At 46.4% G+C, this 21,795-nt stretch overlaps 1 protein-coding gene across 2 annotated transcripts in view; it reads right to left on the bottom strand.

The window, feature by feature from the left end:
- Positions 1-3,382: 3,382 nt before the first annotated feature.
- Positions 3,383-21,795, bottom strand: part of TAF4 (TATA-box binding protein associated factor 4) — a 142,431-nt gene continuing 124,018 nt past the window's right edge. For both annotated transcript variants that reach the window (XM_060230690.1, XM_060230689.1), the window contains exon 16: positions 3,383-5,221. In XM_060230690.1, coding sequence (XP_060086673.1) covers positions 5,054-5,221 — 168 coding nt within the window. In that variant the 3' untranslated portion in view covers positions 3,383-5,053. The remainder of the gene's footprint in view (positions 5,222-21,795) is intronic.

Below are 21,795 nucleotides of genomic sequence, written 5' to 3'. Positions count from 1 at the left end.
TCCCTACTGGGCTTTTTTTCTACAAAAGAAGTCCTGGACTCTGTGATAAGAAAATCTACCGCCCACCCCTCACCCCCCCATAAGTCTCACTTCTATGCAAACAAAAGGACATTCAAGATCTTATTCAAGATCTTGATCTCAAAACCTGAACAAGCTAGCAAGGTAGGGAAGGTGCTCGATTAGAGCCAACTAGTCTTGACCTGGATAGACCAGGATAGCCCAATCTCGTCGTCAGATCTTGGAAGTCAGATAGGATTGACCCTGGTTACTATTTGGGTGGGAGACCACCTAGGAAGTCCAGGGTTGCTGTGCAGAGCAGACAAACCATGTCTGAAAACCCGATGGAGTCACCGTAAGACAGCGAAGAAGATGACGACTGCAGATTTATACCCTGCCCTTCTCTCTGAATCAGACTTGGAGCGGCTTACCATCTCCTATATCTTCTCCCCCCACAACAGACACCCTGTGAGGTGGGTGGGGCCGAGAGGGCTCTCACAGCAGCTGCCCTTTCAAGGACAACTCCTGTGATAACTATGGCTAATCCAAGGCCATTCCAGCAGGTGCGAGTGGAGGAGTGGGGAAATCAAACCCGGTTCTCCCAGATAAGAGTCTGCACACTTAGCCACTACAACAAACTGGCTCTTTTGACAGCACTTTTTACCACAGCCAATCTAGTATTGGAGGGAGGGAAGCCTGTTCTGGACCAGACCAGAGCTTCTCTCTTTCCATAGGGTGGTGTTTGCCTGGGCCATTAAGACCAGTTTGGTGAAAAACTGACCTGATGGGGCCACTGTGCTCTGTGGGGCATAAGGGACTGCTTTGGTCCCCCCATGGGAGGGCCACGTGCTCAGCCACAGAGCATGTGTTCTGCATATAAAAGGTCCCAAGTTCATTTCCTGCCATTTTCAGCTAAAGGAACTTGGGAGAAATGTGAAGAAAGACCTTCGTTGGCATTCGATCCCCAAAGAGATGCTGTGAGGCAAAGTATAAAATAGTGATTTTGATGACCGGATTGTCTGACTCAGTATGGTCATTTATGCTGATTTTAAAAAAAAATGATTTAAGTGTTCTTTTGATTTGGCTTTAGCTTTTTTATAAGCCTCCTCGAACCCTTTAACGGAGTCTCGATGGGCGGAAATGGGTAGTTGAAGCCCTGTTAATAACTCTCAACCTTATAAGCCTCTATTAAAGGAACAGGGCAATTTTTTTCTTTAGGAAGTAGGTAACCATAAATACACCCTACTTCCAACGACCATGTCTTTTCTCATTACAACAGACCTGCTGGGTCAGACCACAAGTTCCATCAGCTTCTTTCTTAGCAGTTATCTCCAGGAAGCCCACAAATAGGGAATAAGGGAACTGTCTGCTTTGCCACACATGTCCCAAACTGGTATTCCTTAGCACACTGCCTCTGAACATGGAGGTTCTATTTAGCCATCATGGCTAAATATTTGCCCATAGACCCATCTTCCATGACTGCCTTTGAAACCCAAATATATTAGTAATAATCTTAGTAACTAGTAATATTAGTAATAGTAATAGTAGTAGTATTACAGCAGCCAACTGGCAAAATGTTATCTTCTGATTTGGCTTTTGCTTTTCAATAAGCCCCATGGCGCAGAGAGTTAAAGCTGCAGTACTGCAGTCCTAAGCTCTGCTCACAACCTGAGTTCGATCCCCAGTGGAAGCTGGGTTTTCAGGTAGCTGGCTCGAGGTTGACTCAGCCTTCCATCCTTCCGAGGTCAGTAAAATGAGTACCCGGCTTGCTGGGAGGAAAGCGTAGATGACTGAGGAAGGCAATGGCAAACCACCCCGTAAGAAGTCTGCCGTGAAAACATGAAAGCAACGTCACCCTAGAGTCGGAAATGACTGGTGTTTGCACAGGGGACCTTTCCTTTTCCTTTCCTTACAATAAGCCTCCTTGAACCCTGACTGGGGTGTATGTGGAAAAGAGAGAGTTTAAAAAATAAAACGTATCCAGCCATCTGTGGACTTTGTGAAGTGAGATATCCCTGTCTCCCACTCACTGTAATTCACAGCTCCCTACTGCCATTTTCCAAGGGCCTATTGATCCCCAGGAACAAACTATAGGGGGGGGGCAAAGTGAATGTATGTGGGGGGTGGGTCTGAGGTGGGAAACAGCAGAAATGGCTGACCCCTCCGTGCAGCTGTATCACCAAAATATTCTTGTGGACAGAATATTCCTGTGAACAGATCACGAGCTTTCTCCCCTCTCTCGCTCCCTCAATTACTGGTCATCGACTTCAGTAGCTCTCTTTCTCCCACCCCACATGGCTCTTTTATTATGCCATAAACGGAGGGGGGGAATTCTCTATCTACTTTCTTCCTCCTTGGTTTTACAAATCTATATGTGACATTCCCTCATCTCTCAGTAATCTTATTCTATATTTTTAAAAGACCCAAACATTTTAGACTGCATTCGATCATTTCAGCTTTCCTTTTCATAGAATCATAGAGTTGGGAGGGACCTCCAGGGTCATCTAGTCCAACCCCCTGCACAATGCAGGAAACTCACAAACACTTCCCCCTAAATTCACAGGATTTTCATTGCTGTCAGATGGCCATCAAGCCTCTGTTTAAAAACCTCCAAGGAAGGAGAGCCCACCACCTCCCAAGGAGGAAGCCTGTTCCACTGAAGAATCGCTCTAACAGTCAGGAAATTCTTCCTAATGTTGAGCCAGTAACTCTTTTGATTTTATTTATTTATTTAAATAGGCTTATAATCAGCCTTTTCCCGTAAATGGGCTCAAGGCGGATCAACCCATTGGTTCTGATCCTACCTTCTGGGGCCACAGAAAACAATTCCGCACCATCCTCTATATGACAGCCCTTCAAGTACTTGAAGATGGTAATCATATCATCTCTCAGCTGCCTCCTCCCCAGCTCCTTCAACCTTTCTTCATAGGACTTGGTCTCCAGACCCCTCACCATCTTTGTCGCCCTCCCCTGGACCCATTCCAGCTTGTCTATAGCCTTCTTAAAATGTGGTGTCCAAAACTCAAAATTCTTAAAATGTGGTGCCCAAAAAACAATACTCCAGGTGAGGTCTTACCTTATATTTAGTTTTTTCCCTATGTTCAAACTATTTAGAAATCTGATTCTTAAGAATTAATTAGGCCAAGTAAATACATGCAAGTTTGCTTAACTGGCATAATTTATTCCATGTGCAGAAGCTGATTTCCTCGATGCATAATTTGAATTTGTATTTTCTTTTAAGGCACGAAGCACATGTAGTCACCCTGGCTAACTGTTTCATCATCTCAGCAAACAGTTTTAAAAGCCAAGACAGGTTTTTTCAAGAAGTATTGATGTTGCAGTAGAGAAGGAAATGTTTTTATAAAGCAAAAAATACGTACACAGATACAGATAAATTTGTTTTTAATAAAGGAGTTAATTTTCTTTCAATCCTATATAAAACAATAGCAATTAAAAACTTCATTTTTGAAAGTAAAATATTTACATATGAACAAGGAACTGTGCAAAATTTACATGAAAAAAAAATGGAAAGACAGGATTTCCCCCCCTCCCCAAGAGACAAAATAAAAAGGTGTAACAGTTTGTTGGGTGTTGATAAAAATACTGATCAGCATTCAGTTTACACACAAAGAAAGTTAAGGTGCGATCCACCTTAAGAACATCTCTTGCATAAGCCCCGTTGAAAGGAAAGCCGTTTGCACGCACCTCCGTTCAACAGGCATCGCACAGGAGATGTTCCTGGTAGCTCCTGCCCTTAAATTCTAACATGAGAGTCCACACAGAGAAAGCCGACATATTTACAGTCATAAAAGTACTATCAATAGACAATTTAATACAATAACCTCTGAAAATATAAAGAACCAATTAGTATATTTTGTAATAAAAAAATAGGTACAAAGAAGGGACTTTTGCTCTGGACGTCTTTAAAGTAAAGCCCATAGCTTGCATACAGTCTTTTAGCAAAATAATTATAGTTTACATAGCCATTTTTTTAATGTTATGTGCCAAAAATTATGTACAATTACTGACAAAATACACCAACCATTTTTCAACACTTGATTTTCACACTGAGAAACTGTCTTTTTTTATGATTCCTCTCAACTTTGATTTTTATTTAATCTAAGCTTTCACTTTTGCTAAAAAACACAGTGCAAGTAAAATATATTTATGCTGAAAAGGATTTTCTTTTTTTTCCGTTTTTCTTGTTTTTTTAAACTTTACAGCTTTACAAACTATAGCAAATAAAATGCATTTCTTTTTTTTCTTTTTCTTTTTTTTACAGATGCTGATAAAACATTCAGAAGTGAACCCTCATTTGTGGGGGCCCTTCAGTTGGGGTTGCCTCTAATAAGCAATAATAACGAGATCTCTTTTTTAAAAAAGAAAAAAAAACGAGGTTTACGCTTAAAATTAAGTGTAATCTAGGATCTGAACCATTCGAGGGGAGAGGGGAGATAAATATTTTATTAAAATCAGTTTGCTTTGCTAACTGACTTTCTTTCAAAAAAGCTAAAATAAAATGAGGTCATCTGCTGTAGATATATACCTATATAATCGATTTAGTTAAGGAAAACCCGAACTTTAAAAAAAACAAACAAACCGCGCAATTTAAAGTTTGAAATTGCTACAGGATCGGACACAGAGAAGCTGGTTATTTGCTAAAACGATTCCATCTGTCTCTATAATATGGCTTGTTTGGAAGAAAGGCCACTCCATCAAAGAGATGAGTTAAAACTTTTCAATCATCTTCTTATCGTCTCCTCAGGCCTTTTGCGAGTCTCCTCCTTACTGTCAAAGAAACAGATCTGCTCTTACGTCGAAGAGTTCTATCATAAACGGGGATAGAAAACGGTTCCTTGTGAAGAGGTGGCTGTCTCGGGGTGGTTCTCGTTGTCGGGGTGGTGGTGTGGTTGTCGTTGTCTTTTTAAAACAATATCCCATATGCTCATTATATTAAAAAAAAAAAGGCGTAATCTGCAAATATATATATATAAAAAAAGAAGTGTCCCCAGGTTTGCCTTCTCGGTCAAAAATACCTTGATCTTCTCCGCTTCTGTTACTTAAGGAATGCTTTGTATAGCAATAGTGAATGGCTTGTCTCTCGCTCATTTTCTAAACAAAATATGAGGTCCCTGAGGTTCACCCGCGTTATCCTTTGCCGTGTAAACTGCCTGGTCGCTCCCACGCCGGACCCGCCTGGGACTGCCACGCTCGCACTGGACCCCTGCAAATGGAAAGCATGGATCAGTTTTTAAGCCATCAACAACACGTCTCTACGACAACTTAAGACGTACAGAATAGGTATGTGGGCAACACAATAACTGGACATCAGTGCAAGCTAAGCAGCAGAGCTAAGTTTGGGGCAGTGATGCTCCATACCCTTGGTGCTGGGGAGGGCAAAAGCGGGAGGACTTCTGGAGTTCTGGCCCCACTGGTGGACTTCCTGATGGCACCTGGGTTTTGGCCACTGTATGACACAGTGCTGGACTGGATGGGCCATTGGCCTGATCTAGCACAGATTCTCTTGTTTTTAAGGCGACAGAGACCTTCTAGGAGATTTTTCTCATGCAACTCAGTCTCTTTCAAAAGAAGCCATTCCACTGAGGCGTCTACCACCATCTGCCCCAACTGCAAAGAGCTCAGAGCAGTCGCCCTCTCCTCTTCCCTCAAAAGCACAGCTCTTTGCCAGGTAACCTTGCTGTCTGCTGTCTCTTAAAGGCAAGTGCGTTCCAATTATTCATCATTTCTATCGCTCACTCTTTCAGCCATCTCTTCTTTAAAAACTTCATTGCAAGAGTTTGGTGAGATGATTATACCCCAGGCCTTTCCGCACAACCCTTCCAAGTGCGGCAGCTGCTTGTCGTACCAATGACAATCCAATGCCACCTAAGGCCCTGAATGGAAGCAGCTTCAGGAGAGGCAGCAGCATGCACAAAACTCTGGGTACAGCAAGCTGGCATACATTTGCAAACCCTTCTGCCTATCCACAGCAGCCTGGTGGCACTCGGTGTTAAGTTCTACGGCACAACTATGACTTGCTGTCTGCACAAGTAGACGTTCACACATACAGGGACTTTGTTCCTAACGATGAAAAGGCATTTCTTTTATGGGGAGAGGATGGTATTTTGGCATTTACCGCCCCCCACTTTCCCAGGGCTTTTTTTTGTAGCAGAACTTCTTTGCATATTAGGCTACACGCCCCTGGGGTAGCCAATCCTCCAAGAGCTTACATGGTTCTTCTTACAGAGCCTACTGTTAGCTCCAGGTGTGTGGGCTAATATGCAAAGGAGTTCCTGCTACAAGAAAAGCCCTGCCCCTTCCTATCATATACCTCCACTCTCCCCCACAATGCTGTTTGGGGTGGGGAGCAATGTTCTCTCTAAACTGCAGAGTCTTGTGAGCAAAAATTCTACTTTGTGAGCTACTGGTATTAAGGTTGTGAGCTACTGGCATTAAAGATGTGAGCTACTGCATAAATTTTTGGCCACTGTATGACACAGAGTGTTGGACTGGATGGGCAATTGGCTTGATCCAACATGGCTTCTCTTATGTTCTTATTATTATGCTCTGGGGCCATTTTTCCTGAGCTAAGACAAAAATGTGTGAGCTGGAAGCTAAAAATCTGTGAGATAGCTCACGCTAATTCAGCTTAGATGGAACACTGGTGGGGAGACACTGACACCCCCCCCCCAATTAATAGAATTTTGACAAACTTACTGGACTACAGAAAGAAATAAAGGCAAGAAAGCCAAGCTCCCCAAATTCAGCTTCTGATTTGGGTATCTACGACTAGCCTGATCTCATCAGAACTTAACTGCCTTAATTTATTCCATGTGAAAAAGCTGAGTTGGTCGTGTTTAGCACCTGAATGGGAGACCTCCAAGGAAGACAGGGGTTGCTACACAGAGGGGGGCAATGACAAACCACATCTGTGCATCCCTTGCCTCGAAAACCCCTTGAGGGCTTGCCATAAGTCAGCTGCAACTTACTTTTCATTAGAAAGTTGAAAGGGAAACAAAAAGCCACTCACTAGTAGCGTGAGGCTAAAGGAGAAGATTGTGCATATTATTGAAGCTCACATGTTCAATCAGCCATCTTCAAACAACCAGTCGAAGCAATCCCCCCCCACACACACACACAATTTAATTCCCCAGCTTTTTGTCCTAGTCTGTGATCTCATCAGGGCTTCACACATTTTAAGCAGTATCTGCCAGCTAACTCTTCTCTTTCAGAGATTGTTTTAAAAGTACAGTTCTTGAGGGCACTGGATCCCACCAGGGCACCTAAAATGTATTTGACATTTATCCTACAGAATTTATCTCCTCCCAAAGCTCAGAATTGGAGAACAAAAGAACACGGCCACTGGGTTAGACAAACGGTTCATCAGGTCCCATATTTTGCATCCGGTAGCAGCCATACCTGAAGAAACTGTCTAACAACACAGATTGTTAAGAGAGCAGAACCTAATTGTCTGCCATCTCCAGCTTTTGCTTTGTAATCAGACGTATCGATTCTCTAAGCTGAAGTATGCCTTGCTTGGACAACAAATGGCTCCTTTATGTTCCCATGAACATAAGAACATAAAAGAAGCCATTTTGGATCAGGCCAATGGCCCATCCAGTCCAACACTCTGTGTCACACGAGAAGCCCTCCCACTGTTGCCCCCCGCAAGCACCAGAAATACAAAGCATCACTTGCCCCCAGACAGAGTTCCAACAATACGCTGTAGCTAATAGCCGCTGATGGACCTCTGCTCCATATGTCTATCCAATCCCATCTTGAAGCTGGCTATGCTTGTAAAAGATGGTAGAAAAGAGCAAGAGTCTAGTAGCACCATAAAGGCTTAACAAAATTTGTGGCATCCCCTGCAAGGGGATTTTATTAAGCCTTTATGTTAAGCCTTTATGGTGCTACTGGACTCCCGCTCTTTTCTATTACTGCAGACAAACATGGCTACCTAACTTGAGAGCCAGTTTGGTGCAGTGGTGTAGTGGCTAAATGTGCAGACTCTTATTTGATTTCCCACTGCTCCACTTGCAGCTGCTGGAATAACCTTGGTTCAGCCATAGCTCTCTCAGAGGTGTCCTTGGAAGGGCAGCTTCTGGGAGAGCCCTCTCAGCCCCACCCACCTCTGTTGTGTGTCTGTTGTGGGGGGGGGGGGGAGAAGATATAGGAGATTGTAAGCCGCTCTGAGACTCTGATTCAGAGAGAAGGGCAGGGTATTAACCTGAAGCCTTCTTCTTCTTCTTGATCTATCGCCCAAAGAAATAGACAGTGTTCTGAAATTACCAAGTATAAGCATAGGATATCTATGTAATAAACAGACTGCACTTGGTACAAGACTACTCTTGAGCCACACCTCTATTTAGTTTTTGCATAGCTTCCTCCTATGCTGCAACCAATGTTCCCTCTGAGCTGCAGAGTCTTGTGAGCAAAAATTCTACTTTGTGAGCTACTGGGATTAAAGTTGTGAGCTGCTGCATAAATTGGTGTGCTCTGGGGTCATCCTTCCTGAGCTAAGTCAAAAATGGGTGAGCGAGAGGCTAAAAAGCTGTGAGCTAGCTCACGCTAACTCAGCGTAGAGGGAACAGTGGCTGCAACCTGCTCTGTTCCTGAGGGCCCCCTGACCCTCGCTAGGGGAGCACGGACGGACAGAGAAAAGGGAAATATATTCCTTCTGAAATAGTCTGTTTGTGGCTTCATCATATACTGAGCCAATTCAGACTGTCAGAAAAAGAAAAGCGGTACAATCATCCTGAAACCAGAACACTTCAGAAAGCAGACACGGGCTGCGTGTTGAATTCCTCCCATCTTAGAAATCCCTTGGAGGTGGGGGAGGGGGGACTGACTCGCACCTGCGTGAACACATGTACAGCTGCCTTATCCTGCATCAAACCTTCAGTCCATTAAAGTCACTACTGGAATCACAGAATCATAGAGTTGGAAGGGACCTCCAGGGTCATCTAGTCCAACCCCCTGCACAATGCAGGAAACTCACAAACACCTCCCCCTAAATTCACAGGATCCTCACTGCTGTCAGATGGCCATCTAGCCTCTGTTTAAAAAACTCTAAAGAGAGTGCATCACCTCCCGAGGAAGCCTGTTCTGCTGAGAAACCGCTCTTATGGTCAGGAAGTTCTTCCTAATGTTGAGCCGGAAACTCTTTTGATTTAGTTTCAACCCATTGCTTCTGGTCCTACCTTCCGGGACCACAGAAAACAATTCCACATCATCCTCTATATGACAGCCCTTCAAGTACTTGAAGATGGTGATCATATCACCTCTCAGCCACCTCCTCTCCAGGCTAAACAAGCCCAGCTCCTTCAACCTTTCTTCATAAGACTTGGCCTCCAGATCCCTCAGCATCTTCATTGCCCTCCTCTGGACCCCCTTCCAGCTTGTCTATATCCTTCTTTAAAATGTGGTGCCCAAAACTGAACACAATACCTCCAGGTGAGGTCTTACCAGAGATTGGCAGCAGCTCTCCAGGGCACTAAGCAGAGGTCCTTTGCATCATCTCCCACCTGGCCTTTTTAAAACTGGAGATGCCGGAGACTGAACCCGGGGATTTTCTGCATGCCAAGCAGATGCTCTGCCACTGAACCATGCCCTCCCCCACCCCCCCATAAGCAGCTAGCCTTGCATACTGTGGAGGAGAACATCCGAACGTGTGAAAAGCACAACCACACCTGTGAATTCTGAAATCACACACACCAAAGGAGATCCTCCTGTTCTTGTAATGCACTTTTGAATTACTCCACAACTAAATAAGTGAGAGATACAAGGAGAACGGCCTGTCCTGAACAGGGATCACTGATGGCTAAGGCTGTATTACTTTGCCAGAATATTATTTCGAGAGGTCGTTACATTCTGCCTCCCAACATCTGTTGGCCGTCCCCAGCTCAAGAGACACCCGCCTTGCCTCAACTTTTTCAGTCCTGGCCCCGACCTGGTGGAATCAGCTCCCTACAGAGATCCGGGCCCTACCTGGCTTATTAGCCTTCCGTAGGGCCTGTAAAACGGAGATGTTCTGCCAGGCTTTTACTTGAGGCTGCGGGCGTCTGTTTCTTGATCTGGTTGGCCTCCCCTATAGCCTGCCTGTGCTATAAAATGGATTATCAACTGCCATCGCTGTGAGATATCATGATGTGAGACGGCCAGGTTGGGCAATATGTGATGATATGGTAAACTTCTCTGAGTGCTGTTGTCTGTTTTTAAAATGTTTTTTATTGTATTTTATTGTTTTAGCATATGTTGTACTCCGCCCTGAGTCCTATGGAGAATGGGTGGAATAGAAATACACTAAAATAAAAATAAATAAAATTAAGAGCAGGAGGAAACATTTTTAAGGCACTGGGATAAGAACATAAGAGAAGCCATGTTGGATCAGGCCAATGGCCCATCCAGTTTAACACTCTGTGTCACACAGTGGCCAAAAACCCCAGATGCCATCAGGAGGGTCCATGAGTGGGGCCAGGATACTAGCATCCCACACCCCTCATCCATTCTTCTGGTCCTCCATTTCTTGATAAACATGTCCCCCAACAGAGATCCGTCCACTCGTTCCAACACCCCAGTCCCACAGAATGGAATGTGACTGTCAGATTCCTTCCTGCTTTCTTTTCAACTTCTCAGTGAGGTTGAAGGCCTTCAAGTCCTCATCACTGGACTCTTCAGCCTAACCTCCATAACGCAGGCAGGAACATTCCACCTCCAGCTTCTCTGGTCTTCTTTCCCGCCTGACTTGCCTTCCTGCTAGGGATGGGCATGAACTGAACCACAAAGCAAATCCAGTGTGAATTTTGATCTGTTCATGGTTCGAGAACAGAAGTCTGTGACGAGTCTAATGTCACTAACTTTAAAAGCTGTTTGTGAATGGAGAAGAAAGCAGTGGATCAAAGCAGTGGCCCCCAACCTTTTAAGCACCAGGAACCGGTTTCATGCAAGGCAATTTTTCCACAGACCGGTGGGGGGGGGGGCACTGGGGGTTTTGCCACCCCAGGCCCATCCCTGCCCCCATGGGGGTCTTTAAATGGGGGAGAGACTGGGGCTGTTTCTGCCACCTCCCCACTAGGTGGCCAAGCAGCAGAAGACCAATCTGCCTTCCCCTCCCATTTAAAGACCCCTGCTGATCACCTGATTGGTGGAGGTCTATGAATGAAGGGTAGGCTAAGGTCACAGCAGTGCTGCCCCTTCCACCAGGCTGGGACCCGAGTGGATGAAAGAGACGGTGTGGCCTCACTCCAAGGCTGTCTCCCCTTGCAAGGGGAGGAAGCTTCAGAGTGAGGCCACACAACCTCTTTCGCCTGCCTGGGTCCCAGGGTGGGCGGTGAAGCTGCTCTGCCTTGCTCTACAGCCCAGTTGCTAGCAGGCCATGGACCCAGACCAGTGGTTAGGGACCCCTGGTTTAAAGAGACTCTGAGTCCCTTTAAACCCCTACTTTCTGTTCCCCATGAAACCTGCAAAAACAGCTGAGTAGTGGAGACCACCTCTTCACCATGCAGGTGTTTTTCAGGTCCCTTTAAAGTTTAAAAAGACTGCCCAAGACAGCCCCAAAACAGCAAGCTGCTCCCTGTCACTCACCTGTTTTTCAGGCTTTTTGCAAACCCCATTTAAAGGGACCTTTCAACAGGGTTTGTGGGACCACAAACCGGTTTGGTTCACAAACGAACCTGCTGGTTCAGTTTGTGGTTCAGAACACAAACTGAACTTCATTTTCCCAGTTTATGCCTATCCGTACTTCCCACGTTGGAAGCACTGTTTCCCAAAAATGGTGTAGCAAACAATGGCATGATCAAAACCTGCGTGTGAATACAGTAAGGCAAACTGAATGCAGCCCATCTTGCAAAAGGAGCCTTTTCAAGATGAATTAGCAGAGCAATGTCACAATCGGCCGACTGGGCTGAACAACAATTAATTACAGACTTGCAGTTAAACCTAGCCTGTGGCTTCGAGACACTTGTGGGTGGGCAGATAACACATACATCGTAAGCCGGTGAATTTTGCACACAAATCTAAGATTTAAAAGGCTCCCTCTTCCTACAGCGCTCTGGCCCTTAAGATACTTTAGACGTGTTGAGGTAGGACACAATGGCTTGGCTGAACACAGTAATTCCTTATAGCGGAATGAACAAAAGTTTGGAATCATGAACAATTGCTCTATGGTATTCAAGGCAGTTTCATCTGGTTTTCTAAAAAAAAAAAAAGGAAGTAATGCAGGGAAATTGGCCCAGTATTTTTTTTTAGGCAGGTGATTGATTTGATGTTCTCTCACTAATTGGATAATTTCCTCTAATGAGAAGATGAAAGGCATAAATTCACAGGGGGATTTCTCCTGCACGGATGAAACGAAGCTCAGTGAGGGGTCTGCCATATGAAATTCTTAGTGGGGATTTGACCTCAGAACTTGGCTGTCAGCAAGGCGTATTTTAGAACATCCTGAAGAAAGCTACAAATAAAGAACACGCAGGGTTGTCAAAAATTTCAGATCGTAAGGACTTTCCCCTTTTTGTGCTTTTAGAATTAGACAAGTGCTATTTTCTGTTCTTCTAATGCCGATGATGGCACTATACCCCATCCACAGCTTCTTGTACGCGTCAGTTTATGGCAAACACACTATCGTACAAGAAGTCCATCGCCAGCACACCTGGACAGGTGGACGGTGCTGCACTGAACCCGGAAGGTAACATGTTCACAAGAGGATGGAATGGAGTTTTTCAAGTCTGAGAAATGCCACATCCATCTAAGAAATATACAAAGAGCTGGAAGTCTGTGGACAAATCCTGGGTTCACAGAAAAACTCCTACCCAATAGTGGGATGCTTCAAGAGCTACATCAGGGTAGTCAAACATGAGGCCTGGGGGCCACATCAGGGCCTTGGAGGGGTCCTATCAGGCCTGTGAGCAGCTCGCAGTTGTCTGCTTCCTTCTCCCACTCTCTTGCTTCCTTTTAATTTAATTATTTTAATTTTTTTTTATTTATATGCCACCCTTTCCCGCGAGCAGGCTCACAGCTTGCTCGATCACCCAGAGCTACAGAGTAAAGCCTTTATTTTCTCCATTTGCTGAGGCTCCTCCCTTGGGCAGGAAGGGGGAGGGAGAGCTTGCTTTGCCAGGCTCTCTCAATCACACAGCAGAGCTATTTGCCAGGCTCTCTCAATCACACAGCAGAGCTATTAAGCTATGCCTCTCTTCCTTTTACTGGCTGAGGCTCTTTCCCCTCCTGGTCCCCTGGGGAAGGAAGGAAAGAGCCAGAGCTTCCTTTCCCAGTTCCCTCGATCCCATGGGAGAGAGACAAAGAAAGCACCTTTAGGACCAATGAGTGCTAATGTTTTAATCATATTTGAAGTTTTTAAAAAAAAAATAATTGTGTTTGTCTGTGTCCTTCATAATGTTTACATCTCTGCTTCCTGGCGTTACATTCTATGACATGCATGGCCCAGCCTGACAAGGTCTCATTTATGTCAGATCCGGCCCTCATAACAAATGAGTTCAACACCCGTGAGCTACACTGTGGTTCGGTGTGTGCATTCTGTGGTCAAGTTGCAGCCAAGTCATGGCAACCCCATTGGGTTTCCAAGGCAAGAGACTAACAGAGGCGGTTTGCCGTTGCCTGCCTCTGCACAGCAACCCTGGACTTCCCTGGTGATCTCCCATCCAAATAATAGCCTGCTTAGCTTCCCAAATATAAGGAGATTGGGCTAGGCCTGGGCCTGGGCCATCCAGCTCAGGGCCAAGGGTCATATACTCTGCCACCATAAGACGGAACTATGGAGGAGCAACCTCAGCTCTGAATTGTCCAATCATAGCACTGGGGAATGGGTTGAAGGAGACGATGGCCTCGCAGTGGGAAGGAGAGGAAGTGAAATATCATGCGGCCCTTTTTGGTCACTCCTGGCACCAAACAGATCGATGCCAAGGTTATGGTAATAGGTGGGGGCTATTGTGGGAACCTCTAATTACTCTGGAGCAGGCCTCGTTTTGGGCAGCAGCTCTCAGGAAGAAGACGATGACGACTGCAGATTTATACCCCGCCCTTCTCTCTGAATCAGAAACTTAGAGTGCTTTACAATCTCCTATATCTTCTTCCCCCACAACAGACACCCTGTGAGGTGGGTGGGGCTGAGAGGGCTCTCACAGCAGCTTCCCTTTCAAGGACAACTCCTATGAGAGCTATGACAAGTGAAGGAGTGAGGAATCAAACCCGGTTCTCCCAGATAAGAGTCTGCACACTTAACCACTGCACCAAACTGACTCTGAAACCTCTAAATTTTATTGTGTTCTTTCTTACCACCACTATCCCCCAAAAAAAAACCCTTGCTTCTGGGCTCCATTGTTCAACCCTCCCCCCCCACCCGGTGAAATTTTGCTGAACTCTAAGATAGGACAAACTTTCTAATATTTTTCCCCACAAAAAAAGGGGAAATAACCAAAACAGAAGAAGCAGACGGAAATCTTTATCATGCCACTGTGGCCACATAGGAGAAAGTAATGTAAAAGTATGATGGGAGTAAGGTTTTATTATGACCATTCTAATTCAAGAAGCATTTTAAAGTAGATGCTGAGCTGATATAATTGAGTGCACCTTCTGGTGATGTGTGGAGGTTCTTTCTACAGTATATTTTGAAATATCCCAGAAATGCCTAAGCAGCTAAAAGTGTACATAGGAACATAAGAGAAGCCATGTTGGATCAGATACAGTGGCCAAAAAACCCAAGTGCCATCAGGAGGTCCATCAGTGGGGCCAGGACACTAGAAGCCCTCACACTGTTGCCCCCCCAACCACCAAGAATACAGAGCATCACTGCCCCAAACAGAGAGTTCCAACAATATGCTGTGGCTAATAGCCACTGATGGACCTCTGCTCCATATGTTCATTCAATCCTCTCTTGAAGCTGTCTATGCTTGTGGCCGCCACCACCTCCTGTGGCAGTGAATTCCACGAGTTAATCACCCTTTGGGTGAAGAAGTACTTCCTTTTATCTGTTCTAACCCGACTGCTCAGCAATTTCATTAATGGCATGATGACATGACGACAGCAATCATTAATTTGCCAAGACAGAACGGGGAGGTTAGCGTTCTCTTTGAGATTCCATGCTATGTCCTCGAGTTAATCGTGAAACGGCACAGAAGTGACGGTGTGCTTCTTGGCTCTCTCGTAAGCACTCGCCTAACCTCTGAACAGATACGGGACGGTTTTGCGTAAAAGGCGACTGTACGTGTAATTAGCGCCTTAGCATTCCTCCGACAACGGCAAGCAGACCTGATCCAACAAACTGTTTGGGTAATGGGCCTTTGCTGCAAAGAAATGTGGGCGGCACAAAGAGAGACGAGGGGAGCTCGGTTTAAAAATGTCAACTGTGGCGGCAGATGCACAGCTGTGAGTCAATTAGATCCACAGCAGCTGGCTCTTAATTAAGCAAACAAAGGCTTCAATTCAAGCAGCCGGCAGTTGATTTGGCTATCCAGCAACTGATTGATCTAAGATAACTAAATTAATCAGAGCCTGCCAAAGTGCAAACAAGGCTTCCCGGGGAGTATAAAGCAGATTCCATACATTAAAGGGAACGGTAAGCTAAATTCACGTGTGCGCGCACAAACAAACGAGGCAGGAATACTTAACCTCCTGCTCGGTACTTAGGTATGTATGTAGTGACTCGGTGCTCAAAGCTGCCTTAAGCAGCCGCCGCCACGTTCGCTTCGCGGCCCATGAACCATCCCAGAGACAGACGACAAGAAAAGGGCCACGTGCAATGTTCCCTCTAAGCTGCAGTGTCTTGTGAGCAAAAATTCTACTTTGGGAGCTACTGGCATTACTACTTTGGGAGCTACTGCATAAATCAATGTGCTCTGGGGTCATCCTTCCTGAGCTAAGACAAAAGTGTGTGAGCTGGAGGCTAAAAAGCTGTGATCTAGCTCGCACTAGCTCAGCTTAGAGGGAACACTGGCCCCATGTGATATGATTATAAGATGCCAGGAGGAAAAGCTGCCTTCCATGGCTTGCACATACTAGCCAGTGACAATGTAGGACATCTGGACCCAGAATCTCATAATTATGCAGAAAGCACATGGAAGACCTCACTTTTACAGGCAGGGAATCACTCTGCTCTCACCACTGGCTGCAACCAGCAAAGTAAACATTAGAGTACTGAAACTTGACCTGTTGGGGCCTGCACTTTGTACTCTGCTACTAGTTTCATCTAAGTTTTGCTGAGACGGATCTCTTTGTGCAAGGGGACATCAGACACAATTCTATTTGTTCATAATAGCTACAGTTACAACTAGCTTTCGACAGATTTGTATTACATGGTGTAATGCTACAATGTGAAGCAGCCTGTCACGCTTGGTGCTCGTGCCTTGGCCTCACTGGCAGTCCATTGGGCATGCATTTCTTCTGCAAGATAAATGCAGTGGGGTGGATCCTACCCCTATCCTATCACACCATTGGAAGAAGAGCCCGTTCAGTTGGAGAAAAGCTCCTTAGTCTGGAGAAAAATGCCTTTGGCCACCCCTGCTCTCTCTCTCTATAGTCTTTTCTCTCTTTAAATCACTTCTTCAAGCAAGCCCAGGCTTGGAGAATGTGTTTAAAGTTGCTTTCTTTCCATCTCCCCCCCCAAAAAAAATCTGTTTGCCTGTTAGCCTTCCTTCCTTCCTTGCAGCTCTCAAAATCTGATGTTCGTGTCTTGTGGCTCTCAAACATCTGACATTTATTCTATGTGGCTCCTACATCAAGCAAGTTTGGCCATCCCTGGTATAGAGGATTGTTGGATCCACACCAGAAGTTGTGGCCTTGTTTCCAGCTGCATAGGATATTTCAAATAATGGCTCAGAAGAAGACGACTGCACCCTGCCCTTCTCTCTGAATCAGAGACTCAGAGCGGCTTACAATCTCCTATATCTTCTCCCCCCACAACAGACACCCTGTAAGCTGGGTGGGGCTGAGAGAGCTCTCACAGCAGCTGCCTTTTCAAGGACAAGAAGAAGAAGACGACAACATTGGATTTATATCCCGCCCTCCACTCAGAGTCTCAGAGCAGCTCACAATCTCCTTTATCTTCCTCCCCCACAACAAACACCCTGCGAGGTGGGTGGGGCTGAGAGGACTCTCACAGCAGCTGCCCTTTCAAGGACAACCTCTGCCAGAGCTATGGGTAACCCAAGGCCATTCCAGCAGGTGCAAGTGGAGGAGTGGGGAATCAAACCCGGTTCTCCCAGATAAGAGTCCCCACGCTTAACCACTAAACCAAAGTGGCTCTCAGCTGGAAAAAACAGGAGTGGAATGGGGGACTACGGAAGATGTCATGTTCATGCTTCAGTGGGGTGGCTGGGAATGAATAAAGGGGAAAGAGGGGTGGGGGCAGCATTTCTATAGGCTTGGCTGTCCACAGGGGATTCCTGAAGCAAGAGCAGGATCCTGGATAATCGCTCAGTATGAAATTCCCCAGCCCTCTTCATCCAACCCCATTCTATGTTCTAGTAAATCTCCTACCAAATACAGCAAAGGTTAGGAGAGAAAGGGAGAAGGCTACTGACAAATACGCTACAAAAATCAGCAATAATCTCTGAATCTTTTGCCTGGTCCAGCTTAGCACTGCGTTATCCTTAATTCCTGACATGCGACTGCAGCAGTTCTCCACACTCTTCAGAGCAGGAGGGCCAAACTGTGGCTTGGAAGCCATGCGTGGCTCTTTCACACATATTGTATGCAGCGTTCCCCTGTAGTGGTTTCTGTTCCACTACATCACTAATCAAAGGTGATCTAAAGAATGGTCAGGAGCAGTGTTCCCTCTAAGCTGAGTTAGCATGAGCTAGCTCACAGATTTTTAGCCTCCAGCTCACACATTTTTCGTCTTAGCTCAGGAAGGATGACCCCCAAGGCACAGTAATTTATGCAGTAGCTCACTACTTTAATGCCAGTCGCTCACAACTTTCATGCCAGTCGCTCACTAAGTAGAATTTTTGCTCGCAAGACTCTGCAGCTTAGAGGGAACATCGGTCAGGAGACCTGTCACTTTAAGCTTGTAAGCTAGGCCTCTTGCCTGAAGTCCCAAGTATTTGCAGAGGATAGGATTGGCGTGTGGCCTGCCATAAACAGAGTCAGGTGGGAGTTAGCACTAGCTAAGAGCTATCTCCCAATTAAAGACCATTCCACCCAGCTGTGGGGTAAGAATCAAGGCCATCTAAAATCAAACCCTGTGCTAGTCATTAATGCAGGGGGTGACATCATCGTGCTTGCTCCTAATTGGTTGCCAAGTGTCCAGCAACTGGTCTGGACCAGGCACAACATTTGATTTTCTAAAGCCTTGGGTTGAGTCTGATTCCACTCAGGCTCCCAATGTGTGGCTATGCTGTACGTCTGATCCAACTCAGGCTTTCCTCTATGTTCTTATGCTGGGAGTCTGACCCTTTGGACTGCTTGCTTTGTCTTCATGTAATCCTGCTGTGCCTGGCTGAAAGCCAAGAATCATTTGTGGAACGTCCCTACGGCTTCTGACTACGTTTGGGTAATTATGACAACTGTTTAGTTATGCTGGATAAGCTTAGGTTCTTTTATTATTGTGCACACAATAAAATAATTTTTATGATTAAGCTCGTGCAGTCTGTGCTCTAGAACAGGGGTGGCCAAACATGCTTAATGAAAGAGCCACACAGAATAAACATCAGATGTTTGAGAGCCACAAGACAATAATGTCATATGTTTGAGGAAGGAAGGAAGGAAGGCAGGCAGGAAGTAGTTGGGGAGGGAGGAGAGGTGGAAAGAAAGCAACTTTAAATGCAGCTGGCTTGGAGAAGAAGAAGATAGAAGATATTGGATTTATATCCCGCCCTCCACTCCAAAGAGTCTCAGAGCGGCTCACAATCTTGTTTATCTCCCTCCGCCACAACAGACACCCTGTGAGGTGGGTGGGGCTGGAGAGGGCTCTCTCAGCAGCTGCCCTTTCAAGGACAGTGAGCGGCCTACAATCTTCTTTACCTTCCTCCCCCACAACAGACACTCTGTGAGGTAGATGAAGATATTGGATTTATATCCTGCCCTCCACTCCGAAGAGTCTCAGAATGGCCTACAATCTCCTTTACCTTCCCTCCCCACAACAGACACCCTGTGAGGTGGGTGGGGCTGGAGAGGGCTCTCTCAGCAGCTTCCCTTTCAAGGACAGAGAGCGGCCTACAATCCCCTTTACCTTCCTCCCCCACAACAGACACCCTGTGAGGTAGATGAAGATATTGGATTTATATCCTGCCCTCCACTCCGAAGAGTCTCAGAACGGCCTACAATCTCCTTTACCTTTCCTCCCCACAACAGACACCCTGTGAGGTGGGTGGGGCTGGAGAGGGCTCTCACAGCAGCTACCCTTTCAAGGACAGAGAGCGGCCTACAATCTCCTTTACCTTCCTCCCCCACAACAGACACCCTGTGAGGTAGATGAAGATATTGGATTTATATCCTGCCCTCCACTCCGAAGAGTCTCAGAACGGCCTACGATCTCCTTTACCTTCCCTCCCCACAACAGACACCCTGTGAGTTGGGTGGGGCTGGAGAGGGCTCTCTCAACAGCTGCCCTTTCAAGGACAGAGAGCGGCCTACAATCTCCTTTCTTTTCCTCCCCCACAAAAGACACCCTGTGAGGTGGGTGGAACTAAGAGGGCTCTCTCAACAGCTGCCCTTTCAAGGACAGAGTGCGGCCTACAATCTCCTTTCCCTTCCTCCCCCACAACAGACACCCTGTGAGGTGGGTGGGACTGAGAAGGCTCTCACAGCAGCTGCCCTTTCAAGGACAGAGAGCGGCCTACAATCTCCTTTACCTTCCTCCCCCACAACAGACACCCTGTGAAGGGGATGGTGCTTAGAGGGCTCTCACAGCAGCTGCCCTTTCAAGGACAACCTCTGCCAGAGCTATGGCTGACCCAAGGCCATGCCAGCAGCTGCAAGTGGAGGAGTGGGGAATCAAACCCAGTTCTCCCAGATAAGAGTCCGCGCACTTATCTTCTACACCAAACTGGTTATTTAAAGAGACAAATGCCTTCTCCAAGCCAGTCAACATGGTGGTGGGGGCTTCGAGAGCCACACAATATGTGTGAAAGAGCCACATGTGGCTCCTAAGCTGTAGTTTGGCCACCCCTGCTCTAGAGTCTCAAAGCCTAGTCTAGTGCCTAGGCTGCTCGCTACCTCTGAAAGTGATAACTTGCATTTCCTTATAAGCCAACCTTGCAGGGCTCTTGTAATCTCCCAATAAAGGTTGGAGATTTCACCCGACCTCCTGCCTAGGCCTTTTGTTCTTGGGTGTGGTGGCAATCTACTACTAGAGACTGGGGTTCTGGGGCTTAGAAGGAGTTTGGGGAGCCCAGAAGCCTAGTCCAAAAGTATAGAGACTTGGGAAGTATTGTTTTTGCTCCAAGACATCCCTCTAAGCTGAGTTAGCGTGAGCCAGCTCACAGATTTTTAGCCTCCAGCTCACACATTTTTGTCTTACCTCAGGAAGGATGACCCCAGAGCACAATAATTTACACAGTAGCTCACAACGTTAATGCCAGGAGCTCCCAAAGTAGAATTTTTGCTCACAAGACTCTGCATCTTAGAGGGAACATTGATTGTATGGCTCTCAAAGCCCCCACCACCCTGTTGGCTGGCTTGGAGAAGACATTTTGCTTTCTTTCCATCTCTCCCTCCCTCCTCCTTCCCCCCATCTCCTTGCTTTCTTTCCTTCTCCCTTCCTTTCTTCCTGCTTGCACCTCTCAAACATTCTTGTCTTGCAGCTCTCAAGCATCTAATGATTATTCTCTTTTTTTTAAGCAAGTTTGGCCACCCCTGTTTTAGAGCAATTAAGATTCCCTGTTCTTTAAGAAACTCACTTAGAAAGCCCAGGATCAGCTAAGGATAGTCCAGAAGCTAAGCAGGGATGGCCCTAGTTAGTTACTTGGGTGGGAGACCATCAAGCAAGACCAGGCAAAACCAGTGGCAAACTACCCTTGAAGTACCTTGCCTTGAAAGCCCTGTGGCAGGGGTGTCAAACATGCAGCCCGGGGGCCGAATCAGGCCCCCAGAGGGCTCCTATCAGGCTCCCGAGCAAGTGGCGGGAATTAAGATGAGCAGTGAGAGGACTCACTCCCAGACCCAACAGAAGTGGTACTTTCCTATCTGCAGCCTAGATGTGAGAAGGCTGCTTGTGGCTACTCTGTAATGAAACAGTATCCCACGCTTATCAATGCTGCTCATGTCACGGAGGTAAGCCCAGGAACTGAAAAGAGCCAAGTCCTGGTGAACTCCGGCTCAGACCGGAAAGGAAAACAACCCTTGTACTTGATAGTGGAGGACACAACGAAAAGAAAACAAAAAAGCACCAGATATGGGCAGATAAATAATCTCAAAACTGTGCCAGGATACGTGTGTCTTTCACAAGATCCTGATTGTGGGCTCCAATAAACCCAAAGTAGGTGCCCACACCAAGCAGATCCCTGCTAAACCTCTGTGTGCTCTAGCCTTGCTTCCTTGCAGTGTGGAGGCACTTCCAGGATGGGGTCAAGGTACTTCATCAGCCAAAGCAAGGTATTTCTGTTCAGGGCCAGGCCAAGGATTTTTGATGGCTTAGGCTAGGGTGGGTACCTTGCCCTACCTCTGGCACTGTGTGGAGCCACTGTGTCAGCCCACCCACCCTGACCGTACCACAGAAAGGCAGGAAATGAACAGGACTGGTTGGCACCCCTGCATCTGTGGCACCCTAGGCAATCACCTAAATGGGCCTAGTGGACAGGGTCAGTCCTGCACCCAATTGCCTCCACCTCTGCAGCCACCAGCAAGGCC

Source organism: Heteronotia binoei, chromosome 2 (genome assembly GCF_032191835.1).
Source record: "Heteronotia binoei isolate CCM8104 ecotype False Entrance Well chromosome 2, APGP_CSIRO_Hbin_v1, whole genome shotgun sequence".
NCBI lineage: Eukaryota > Metazoa > Chordata > Lepidosauria > Squamata > Gekkonidae > Heteronotia > Heteronotia binoei.
This window is presented reverse-complemented; position numbering and strand designations above follow the sequence as displayed.